Source organism: Tenebrio molitor, chromosome 9, assembly GCF_963966145.1.
Source record: "Tenebrio molitor chromosome 9, icTenMoli1.1, whole genome shotgun sequence".
NCBI lineage: Eukaryota > Metazoa > Arthropoda > Insecta > Coleoptera > Tenebrionidae > Tenebrio > Tenebrio molitor.
Window position 1 is genome coordinate 6,377,642 of NC_091054.1, and position 10,682 is coordinate 6,388,323.

At 36.8% G+C, this 10,682-nt stretch overlaps 3 protein-coding genes across 6 annotated transcripts; all 3 read left to right on the forward strand.

Annotated features, from left to right (window-relative positions):
• The first annotated feature begins 5,901 nt into the window (after positions 1-5,901).
• Nmdmc (NAD-dependent methylenetetrahydrofolate dehydrogenase) lies at positions 5,902-8,226 on the forward strand. 4 transcript variants are annotated; one of them, XM_069057243.1, is made up of 4 exons: positions 5,902-5,972; positions 6,048-6,122; positions 7,171-7,955; positions 8,007-8,226. In XM_069057243.1, the coding sequence occupies exons 2-4, from the start codon at positions 6,082-6,084 to the stop codon at positions 8,117-8,119; spliced, it is 939 nt and encodes a 312-aa protein (XP_068913344.1). In that variant the 5' UTR covers positions 5,902-5,972; positions 6,048-6,081; the 3' UTR covers positions 8,120-8,226. The 4 variants fall into 4 exon arrangements, with proteins under 4 accessions (XP_068913344.1, XP_068913343.1, XP_068913342.1 ...); XM_069057242.1 differs by having other exon boundaries at positions 5,941-6,122; XM_069057241.1 differs by lacking the exons at positions 5,902-5,972; positions 6,048-6,122 and adding an exon at positions 6,243-6,758.
• Positions 8,227-8,254: 28 nt separating this feature from the next.
• LOC138137713 (glyoxylate reductase/hydroxypyruvate reductase) lies at positions 8,255-9,559 on the forward strand. Its single transcript, XM_069057240.1, has 2 exons — positions 8,255-8,546; positions 8,618-9,559. The coding sequence occupies exons 1-2, from the start codon at positions 8,323-8,325 to the stop codon at positions 9,513-9,515; spliced, it is 1,122 nt and encodes a 373-aa protein (XP_068913341.1). The 5' UTR covers positions 8,255-8,322; the 3' UTR covers positions 9,516-9,559.
• A 25-nt stretch (positions 9,560-9,584) lies between these two features.
• Positions 9,585-10,652, forward strand: bug (thioredoxin domain-containing protein bug). The gene is made up of 2 exons (XM_069057248.1): positions 9,585-9,738; positions 9,788-10,652. Exons 1-2 carry the CDS (start codon positions 9,696-9,698, stop codon positions 10,594-10,596), a joined length of 852 nt encoding a protein of 283 aa, XP_068913349.1. The 5' UTR covers positions 9,585-9,695; the 3' UTR covers positions 10,597-10,652.
• The last annotated feature ends 30 nt before the right edge of the window (positions 10,653-10,682 follow it).

Genomic DNA, 10,682 nt, shown 5'->3' on the forward strand with positions numbered 1-10,682 from the left:
GAGCTACAATTTTTTTTATTGCTTTTAGTCTTCTACGTTGTCCTCTGCAAAGTAATCTTCAGAAAATATGCTTTAAAACAAGGAAACCGCATTGGTGTACGTTTTATAAAATATGATAAACAGGGTGTTTTTTAAAATGTGCCGAAATTTTACAAGAAATTTTAGAAGACTAAAAGCAATAAAAAAAAATTGTAGCTCAAAAAATAAATCTCATTTAATTTTTTGACAGAATTTTTTAAATATTTTTCCGAGTTCTACAATGGAGCCAGTAGCTCGTGGTTAAAAAGTGTCCGCGCATCTCAATAACACCCTGTATATTTTTTAAAATTTGTAGCTTTATTTGATAATGAAAAATTACAAAAAAAAAAAATATATTCTTAAAGATTTACCAGTTGCGTGTGCCAAATTAGATTAAGTTTATTTAATTTGGAGCCGTGGCTTGAAGGTCGAAACTAAATTTCATTTTTTCTCCAAAAAAATCTTGTCAATTTTTCTTACTTTTTATTTTTTAAGTTAATTAACAAGATGCAGTAAGTACCAAAATAATTGTACATTATATGGCCAGGAGAAAAAACTGATTTACGTTTTTAAATTCTAGTTCCAAAACATGACGCAATCAAAAATACTAAACGAGCCACATTATTTGTTTCAAGTTGTTTAGTACACCGTTGGTAGCCCTGAAGAACAATCACGCCAATTGTAGTTTAATGGATTGACAGCTATTTTCAATACACGTGTTTTTAATAATTGTTATAAACTGTTATTGAAATTATTAATTCTTCTAAGATGATTGATATGATGAATTTTTACACTTCGTTCTACTTTTTATTGCGTAGCGTCTGGGTAGTTAAATGTAGTCACGTGTCTTCGCGTCTGTCAAAAAACGTAAAATCCATCGGTGAAAGTGTGGGGGTGAGGGAGGGGAGGATTAATTATTTAAGATTAAGAAGGTTTTAAAATAAATGGAAAAGAGTGTAATAAGATTTTTTATCAAATGTTACAGTGTTTTCAGTGTCCAATATCATGAAATGAATACGAAAAAAGTAGAGAAATGGTTTTTGACGAAGAAACATTCAAAGTTTACTTTTTAGGAAATATCAATAACATATACATTTGTTTTAATTTATGTAAATAAAATAATACATTTCGAAGCATTATCATATGGAAAAAAAATATATTGGATCTTGAACATTCCTGAAAATCTTCCTTCATCAAATTTGTTGTAATCTTCTCGAGATATTAATTTTTTAGTGAAACTGCGCCAATAAATTTTATAAACAATATTCTTGAGATGTTTTTTTTTTCACTACACACAAGGGGCACCCCTTACAAATTAGTTTGACCGTTTTTAGAAAAATTGAGGTTAGGTGTCACACAACACGCCTGGTTCGTTTCAGTGACCCACTCTGTATGATACAATAAGTTAAAAAGAATGGGATGCGCTGCACAATATCTTAAATAATTTTCAATCGAAACAGTCAATTACAGCTAATGATTGCCGGAAAATTAAATAATAATTAATTTAATACGAACTTTAATGAAACACTTTTGAACGATCAGTATTAATAACATGGATTTGATTTCTTTTATCTAATTGTGATGCAAGAAATTGCACAAAGGAAACCAGATTTGTTACAGTAGATCTACTTTAAAGAATCTGTGTTAATAAATTACAATTTTATTTTTAGAAAGTGCAACAACGAGTTACCATACACACTTTTTAGAAAAATTTGATCTACATAGATTCAGTACGACCATCATGTTTAAATATCGCACGTATAAAAGACTTTTTCGATGTGTCAGAAAAAACTTACAGAAGACATTTTTCAAAAAAGCAATCCTCCATTTAATTGGATATTATGTTAAACATGTTAGTTATGAAGTTATAAGCAAAACACCGCGCAATGTTTAAATGACAAAATGATAAAATTGACGAATTATGAAATGTATGATAGTGTGTCTAGGTCAACTATGTATTGTCAACGGGGGGCCTATTACCCCAGTTAAGGTATTTTAAAAAGCGGTCACAGATTGAAAACTGCAGCGAGGGAGGAAATGCTTTTTGCTGTCAAAATCGATAATTTTAGTTGCGATAATTGAGGATTTGAATAATAAATCAAAAAACAATGTTGCAGCATTAAAAAACCAGTGGGCGGAAATAAGTCATTTCGCTAACAAATCATTTTATCATTGGCCATAAATTTCAAAGGAATTTAATTATTAAAACAGGAAAATTGCAAAAGGTTAATGCTCAAAAATTAATTGAAATTTTCTTTGTGTTATTATTCCAGTGAGATTTTCGATTGCTTTTGATGGAATCTGAACCAAACAATTAAAATAATTCAGCTCTGTGCATTGTCTGCACGTGTAAGGGTGGTAGTTGTTATTGTTATTAACACAGAAGCAAAAGAGTAGAAAAAACATTATCACTAAGTGATAAATATTTTTTGTGGTTTTAAGGTTCTCTAAATCTTTGTCAGTTCACTAGGGGCTAGATGTGGTAAATAGAGGGTTGCTCTAAATGAAAAGATGGAATTTTTTCTCACATGGTAATTCTTCTTTTGGATGATTTTCAACTAAAATAGAAGCTTTTTGACACAAATAAATGTATTCAAAAATGTTTTGGCGCTAATTAAAAATGTATTTTTTACAGATACGAACTGGGCCAGAAGTGCATAAAATCGCCGCCAATTACAGAAAGCGGCATCGGAGCGCTAACAGTGATAATCACGTCTGCGATAAATCATGCTGCATCTGATTAAAGCCAGCTTTCTTGGCTAAATAATTCAAATCGTTGCGGCGTTCTTTATTTGCTTTCACCGCTGCCACTGCAATTCGTGTGTTTTGTTCAGTGAGTGCTGAATTTTCTTTCGTTTATTATTAAAATGTCGACAGTAATTCATACATGGTCATTAACAATGAAGAAAGTGATCTTGTCGGTGAACAAACTAATTGTTTCCTCGCCACATCCTTCGCCCGAATCAATTCCCACGTTCTGATTTTGTCGGTGCTGTTCGATGCTGACACTTATGGTGATTAACGAAATTCTTCGAATATTTTCGTCGGACTGTTGTAATTAATTCGGGCGAGATTCCGTTGTCTTTTCGTGTCGATTCTGATTCGTTTATTTATGTCCCGTGGAGGGACGGCGACAAAATTTAAATTGGAGGGTGAAGTTGAGCACTGATGTTGGAAGTTAGAGAAAATAATCACTTTACGGAAAACGCTTCCAGTTATAATACCCAATTTTGCTTAAGTACCCTAGCCTAATTTCGCCTCTCCGTCGCCGTCGTCTGGTAATTTATTTCTTATCTGTAAACATAGTCTTCAAGGCACCCATTTGGTTGCAATGCAATTAAGGATTTTTCGATTTTTCTCTTATCGTTGCTCATCTGGACGTCCTTGCGTTTAGTTCTTGTCCGATCTTAAACCGTTCGTAATTATTTATTATTACTGAATAATGAATTCTTGTTAAGAACAGGCAAAATTGCAAAATATAATTATTTATTACTAGTAGTTTAACAAATTATTTGTTACTGGAGTATGTTTTGTAAAAATATACCCAGATAATTATGTATTAAAAAAAAAACTTTGTCCAAGTGATACTATAGGCAACCAGTTATACGTGCGCTGTATACGTTCATAATAAACTATTGCATTATTCTATCGGTGTTTTTTTAAATTTCACCTCGTAGTAGGCGTTGAAGAGTCGATTGTGAACGCATCACTCGTGCAAAACGTAAGAATTAAACAGCTGATTCGTGATCCGTAACCTGTATAGTGGGTTCACAATCGACTCTTCAACGCCTACTATGAGGTGAAATTTAAAAAAACACCCGATGTCATACGAGTTTCAAGTAAAGAAAAACAAAATAAAAAGCGAAAAAATTCGTCAACTGCCTTTAGTTGTTTTTATACATATTAATCTAACATTACCAGAACTTCATTCCACCAACATTTTTTGAAACTTTGCACTTTGCCAATATTGAAAAATGCAAAGGCTTTTACGTTCCACCAATATTCTTAACCACTTTGCAAAACAGTGTAAATTTTTAGTATTTGCAAAGTAATAATTTTTATAAGTGAGCCATGAAAGTTTGAAATGAATCGTGTCAATCAAACGTAAAATCAAGAAGCTTTGTATTCAGGGTTGGCATTATGAGTTTAAAACGAAAAGACAATATAGTGGAAAAAATTAGCAGTGTTAGAGGTGGTCAGAAACAATAAAATAATTATTTTCGGAAGTTTCTCTGGAAACAAAATTTCTGCCACTGGCAGAGAGTGTTGGACAAAGCCAAATCTTTAGTTACAATAAAATTATCACTGCCATACCTACTTTGTTAAATAAAATCTAAAATATTGAGCGATTAAAATGATTTTGTTTTTGAAAAAATGGATTTGTTAAGCGTAAATTATTAAAATGTCAGTTATGATTAGTACAAAAAATATGTTTCTGGTGAGAAAACGATAATGTTTTGGGACCTTGACCTCAAGCTCTAATTGATGATAAAGTGGAGGCCGGGAAGAATATTATCATACTTAACTAAACAGGTAAACAATCTGGAACTTTTCCTCATCTATTTCGACACAATTTTTACTTAAATAATAACAAAAATAAACAAAGAAAAATAAAATCCGAATTGAAATACATTCTTTTCGAGATTCCGCATTATTATCGGAAATTTTTCCATTATAAAACAAAAATGTTATGTACTTAAGTTGATTAATTATATTTTTGTTCGATACTGTCAGAATTTGAGAATTTTCTCCTGTGTGAAAGGGATTTTGATAAATGTCACCACTTGTCAAAACGAAACGTCAAGCTAATTTTAAAGATTTTAAGCGGTTCGGAGCCTTTAAGGGGCTCGTCGAACAAAAACATTTTGTATTCAATTCGTTCGTGTTTCAATTGGGCTTTTTTAGCACTCGTGGGCCTTTAAAACGCGAGTGAAACGAGCGTTTTAAACTGGCCCACTCGTGCCAAAAAAACCCAATTTACACACGAACTCGTCAAATAAACTATTCTTTTGCATTTGTATTTTTCTGTACAAATGTGTACCACCCTTTACATCTTTGACCTTTGTAATTTGAAATTGTAGTTGACAACCAGATTTATTTCCCTAGAGCTGGCACAAAATACAAAAGTAATTAGACTCAAGATCTGCTCGGCTCTGATGCCTTATCTGTTTCTATTTTTACATTTTAATCACTTCACTGGATAATATTCTAATTTTATCATGCACACTTTTTCTATCCTGATGTGCTGAAAAATATTGACCTCTGTGTCTAGTAATCGACTCATATCAAGATTATATTTACCAATTCTTAAAATATTATTCGACAATCTGTTTACTCGACCATTTATAATCAACACGATTCAATCGTAAGATAATTTTTTTAACATCTCATTTCATCACCCTTATCAGTAAAAGAACATAACTCAATCATTGATATCTCTGAAGGGTCTATTTTCACATTTATTTCATTTCCGCTGTCAACATTCGAGCGACAATTGAGACATTTTATGCAATTATCAAACAGATAAATCAATTCTGATTAATCAAATCAGATGGTGCAAACTAGAATACAAAACTTTTATTTTTTGAAATTTGAATTTCAAATTAATTTAAATTAATTAAAATTTCATTTTAATGGGAATAGACCACGTGACATTTGTGTCACATGTCACATTTATTTTTGTGGCCATTTAAATTTTGTTCCGCCACTGTATTTGGGAATGTTCATGTTGCCAATTCGTGCACTTTAAAGAAAATTAAATTAAATAGATTTAGATTAGACAAATTCATTAGCACGTCCGGACAGAAATAATAAAGTATTTGACAAACATTAAACAATCTAAATAAAACTTTATCTTTCGCGCAAGGCCACATTGGTTACAATTTCCACCTAATATACATATGGCAACGTGGCTTTCAACAACTACTGTGGGGCAGGTGAATTGTTATTTGCCGGTAGGTAGAAAGTTGATAAATTGGGGATTGAGGAGGAGATTCTGTTATCAGTTCGTCCATTTTTCGCCCATATAGGTTTAGGACAGTGCAGTGCAATAAAGTGGCAAACATGGAGCAGCCCAGCAACGAGCCCCCAGTGGAAAATCCCCCGTGAGTACTTATCAACAATTACCATTAACTGAAGAATTGCAAACATCTTATCGCGCTTGTGACCGGTTATTTGAATTTTTTGGCCGAGGTTCAACACTTGTGACGATTCTGTGACGGCGCTGGAGTTATCTCTTGACTTGTTTGGACGAACTAATTGAGCGATAATGAAAATTATTATTCACTTCTGGACCTGATAAGCGTACGAAACGAACACACCCCCATTTCAACCCAAAACACTACATTTTGCACCCCACGTTTTTTTGACAGTTGACACAATGCAGACATGTGGTGGTCCTAACCTAAAAAATCGGCAAAAATTAAATTCGCTTGTAATCAATTTTTACAATCTGAATTGCATAAAAAAGATGACGGAAATTGCACAAGTGAACGCTATTTTATTCATTTTATCGCGCGTTTAAAATCTACCTGTTGCAATAATCATGAAATCTATGAATTCAATCAAGTTTCTTTTAATCAATCATTCGAATTTTAATGCGAGTTTCGATCCACCTGTCGAGTGTTGCACTTCTAGTCAATTTCCAGTAAAATGATCAAGTACGGTCTGACTCTTCTGAGGTATTCTAGTCGGACGTTGAGCGTCCGGAACCTCGCAGCCCCCCAGAAGGTTTTCCAGAGGTAAAGTTTACTGACACTGATGTTTGCTTTTATTTGTCAAAGAAAGAATCGGTGCGTGTGTTTTTTTACCACTGACGTCAATTTCCTTATTATTTTGCGTTATCGTGAACTAATTAAGAAATCAACAGGAGGATGAAGCAATTTTCGTCGATAATTCCTCCATTTGTTTCAACTCGTTTCTAGTCTCGTGACGGCTGATGTAATTCCATGGGGGGTACTCTTTATCATGTTTTTAACAGTCTTGTGAAATCTATTTTTAAAACATCTTTGCTTTGTACTATATAAAGCAATGGGCTAGCCTTGACTGACTAGTCAATCGAACACTTCTGATTCGGTCTAGTTGAGAAAAATGCGTTGGAAGTAGGTTACACTCTCAGTCTTTTTGCAACCAAGTTACAATACATTTTTACAGCACACAGGCCAAAATCATCGATGGGAAGAAAATTTCCAGTGACTTCCAGAAGGAACTGAAGGCGGAGATCGAGCAGTGGGTCAAGCAGGGGAAGCGGCGCCCCTGCCTGATCGCCATTCTCGTCGGTGAAGACCCGGCTAGCCAAAAGTATGTCCACAGCAAAATGTTGGTGGCCAAGGAGGTGGGAATCGACAGCGACACCATCGTGCTCCCGAAGACGACTACAGAAAAGGAGATCATCGCGAAGGTCCAACAGTACAACAAGGACCCCAAAGTCGACGGGATTCTGGTGCAACTGCCGGTCCCGGAAGGCGTGAGCGAGAGGAACGTCTGCAACGCGGTGGACCCCAGCAAGGACGTCGACGGCTTCCACATCCAGAACGTCGGGAAGCTAACCCTCAACATGGACACGTTCATCCCCGCCACGGCTTTGGGCGTGATCGAGCTCCTGAAGAGATCCAACATCAAGACGTCCGGCAAAAACGTCGTGATCTGCGGCAGGTCGAAGAACGTGGGGCTCCCGATGGCGATGATCCTGCATTCAGACTACAGAAACGAGCTGCCGGGGATGGAAGCGACGGTGATCTTGTGCCACAGAAACACGCCCCCAGAAGAATTGAAGTATTTCGCGACGAGGGCCGACATTATAGTCAGCGCTACGGGAGTCGTCAACTTGATCAAGCCCGAGATCGTCAAGCCCGGGGCTTGCATCATCGACGTGGGGATCAACAGGATCAAGACCAAGGAAGGCAAGACGAAAATTGTGGGGGACGTCGACTATGAAGGTCTGTCCAGAGTTGTAAAATCGTGAATCTTGAGTGAACAGATTTTTGCAGGTTGCAGCAAAGTCGCCGGACATATTACGCCGGTTCCGGGGGGCGTCGGGCCCATGACTGTCGCGATGTTGATGCACAACACCTTCAAGGCGACAAAATTGCACCAGAAATAATTTTTATTGGGTGGAGTATTATTCTAATTCAACAATTTCGAGGACTTTTGGCAGTATTAATGCAGAAATTGTGACTATTTATTTTTAATAAAAACATTTAAAACAAGTGTTATCATCTTGAATTCCTCATTCAAAAACATTACCAACTGTTACAAACTAGTGTGGTTCAAAGTGACCTTTGATCACTGTGTTTGAAATTATTTATGACCCTAGTAATGCATTCCCGTTTTTTAAACTCCATATTTACGAATCGGCATGTTACATTCACGCTCTCTCTCAGCGTCACCGGCAAATTCCATTCACACCTGCCTCCACTTCTTCACACCAGAACGTGCAAGTTTCACACAAACTCGGCAAAAATGGCACGACCTTCGGTGTACATCACCAAGAAAATCAACGAAGAAGCTTTGCAGCTGTTAACGGCGACGTGAGTACCTCATCAGTGCAAAAAAATATTCTTGAAATTTCCTAACCTAAACTGCGATCGATTTTTGACAGTTGTGACGTGACCTCGTGGACAGGACCGGATCCAGTACCCCGCGACGAACTCCTCAAGAACATCGCCGACAAAGACGCACTCTTCTGCATGTTGACCGACAAAGTGGACGCTGCTGTGTTAAAAAAAGCAAACAAACTCAAGGTCATCGCGACGATGTCGGTCGGTTACGACCACTTGCAAATAGATGAAATTAAAAAGCGTCAGATTAAGATTGGCTACACCCCCGACATTTTAACAGACGCCACCGCCGAACTGACCGTAGCGCTTCTTTTAGCCACGAGTCGACGTTTACTGGAGGCGAATGTCGAGGCCAGGACTGGGGGTTGGCAAGCGTGGTCTCCGTTTTGGATGTGTGGACCAGGTTTAGGGGGTTCCACTGTTGGGATCGTTGGGTTTGGCAGAATCGGACAAGAAGTGGCCAAACGTGTAAAACCTTTCAATGTGAAGAAGATTGTTTATTACAATCGATCGGTCAGGAAAGAGGCGGAGGAGATAGGCGCCGAGAAAGTCACTCTTGACGAGTTGCTGTCACAAAGCGATTTTGTCATAGTGTGCTGCGCTTTGACCCCTGAGACCAAAGAGATGTTTAACGATGACGCCTTCAAGAAAATGAAGAAGAGTGCAGTTTTTGTTAACACTAGTAGAGGGGGTGTTGTGGACCAAGATGCGTTAGTTAGAGCATTAAGTAATAAAGTGATTTGGGGCGCTGGATTAGATGTGATGACACCGGAACCTCTCCCTCTAGACCATCCTCTCTTCAAGTTGAAGAATTGCGTGATTTTGCCACATATTGGGAGCGCCTGTATTGAAACAAGAAACGGAATGGCGGTCTTGACGGCGAAAAATATACTGGCAGCTCTAGAAGGCAAAAAGATGCCTTCAGAATTACTTGTATAATAACATAACTTATTTAGTTAAAACAAATAAACGCCTATGAGTTATTTTGAACAATATTTTACTCGAGTACCGTCCTGCTCAGCTGAAGTAAACGACAGACAGGTTGACCAACATTCAAATGTCAACATAACCTCATTCGAAAGTTGTCTCTTTTGAAAATGTTTAAATAGTACAAAGATCATGCATTTTCAGATACTCAATTTATTAACAATTTTAGTAATATGTAAGTGTGGCCCAAATATTTACAAGTAATGGATTTTTTTTCTTTTTAGGTGTTGGTGTACCTCTAACATTGTGTGATGAATCAGAATCAGAAATCACCTCTGAGGCATCCAGCTCTTTAGAGAATGCAAACTCAGACCTCACTCTTGAAGAGACTTCAAACAATCTTACCTCATTTACTAATTCAACTGGTGCTGACAACATTAATGCAACAGCAACTAACACTACTGATACTGCAAATGTTACACATAAATTAGTACATTGTCTGGCTAATTTTGGGAGTACTGAGGTCCAGCTAGTCAATGACACTGAACTTATAAAACTTCTGTTACCTCAGAGCAACATAACTAGTCGTGATGTCCCAGCTAGTTGCATCTTGGTGCTGTTTTATTCAAAATATTGTCCATTCTCCAGCATGGCAGCCCCTCATTTCAATGCGCTGCCGCGCGCGTTTCCTGACATCAAAATGGTTGCAATAAATGCTATGGTTTATCATTTGTTCAACACGCAAAATGGCATAGTAGGGGTCCCCACACTGATGTTGTTTCATAATGGAAGACCAGTTGCAAAGTTTAACGATTCTGAATATTCATTGGATTTATTTTCTAAGTTTTTGGCAAAACATACAGGTGTGGCGGCGGTAGAGAAAGCCCACGTGACATCGGCTGATTTCGGCGGACCCGTTACAAGCGTTCCAGCGAAAGATGTTGACGTGTTTTTGATTATTTCATGGATGTTCATTAGTGGATGTAGTGCTTATTATTTTACAAAGTCAAAATTTTGGAAGTGGATTGTTGAGACTGTCCAGAGTAACTGGAGGGAGTCTGAAGCTCACGCTCAGCATGAACATGCGGAATAATTTATTTATAATATTTTGTTACAATTTCATGTTTCCTAGTAAAAACTACAGGTTAAGTTTGTGTTTTTGTCGTAAGCGGGTAGATG

Bases quoted from the DNA above. Each gene is read 5' to 3' on its own strand.
- bug (XM_069057248.1), top strand. From the start codon at position 9,696: ATGCATTTTCAGATACTCAATTTATTAACAATTTTAGTAATAT. The intron at 9,739-9,787 runs GTAAGTGTGGCC...TTTTCTTTTTAG, and splicing joins ATTAACAATTTTAGTAATAT to GTGTTGGTGTACCTCTAACA.
- Nmdmc (XM_069057241.1), top strand. From the start codon at position 6,670: ATGATCAAGTACGGTCTGACTCTTCTGAGGTATTCTAGTCGGACGTTG. The intron at 6,759-7,170 runs GTAAAGTTTACT...ACATTTTTACAG, and splicing joins CCCCAGAAGGTTTTCCAGAG to CACACAGGCCAAAATCATCG. The intron at 7,956-8,006 runs GTCTGTCCAGAG...AGATTTTTGCAG, and splicing joins GGGGGACGTCGACTATGAAG to GTTGCAGCAAAGTCGCCGGA.
- LOC138137713 (XM_069057240.1), top strand. From the start codon at position 8,323: ATGACCCTAGTAATGCATTCCCGTTTTTTAAACTCCATATTTACGAAT. The intron at 8,547-8,617 runs GTGAGTACCTCA...GATTTTTGACAG, and splicing joins TTGCAGCTGTTAACGGCGAC to TTGTGACGTGACCTCGTGGA.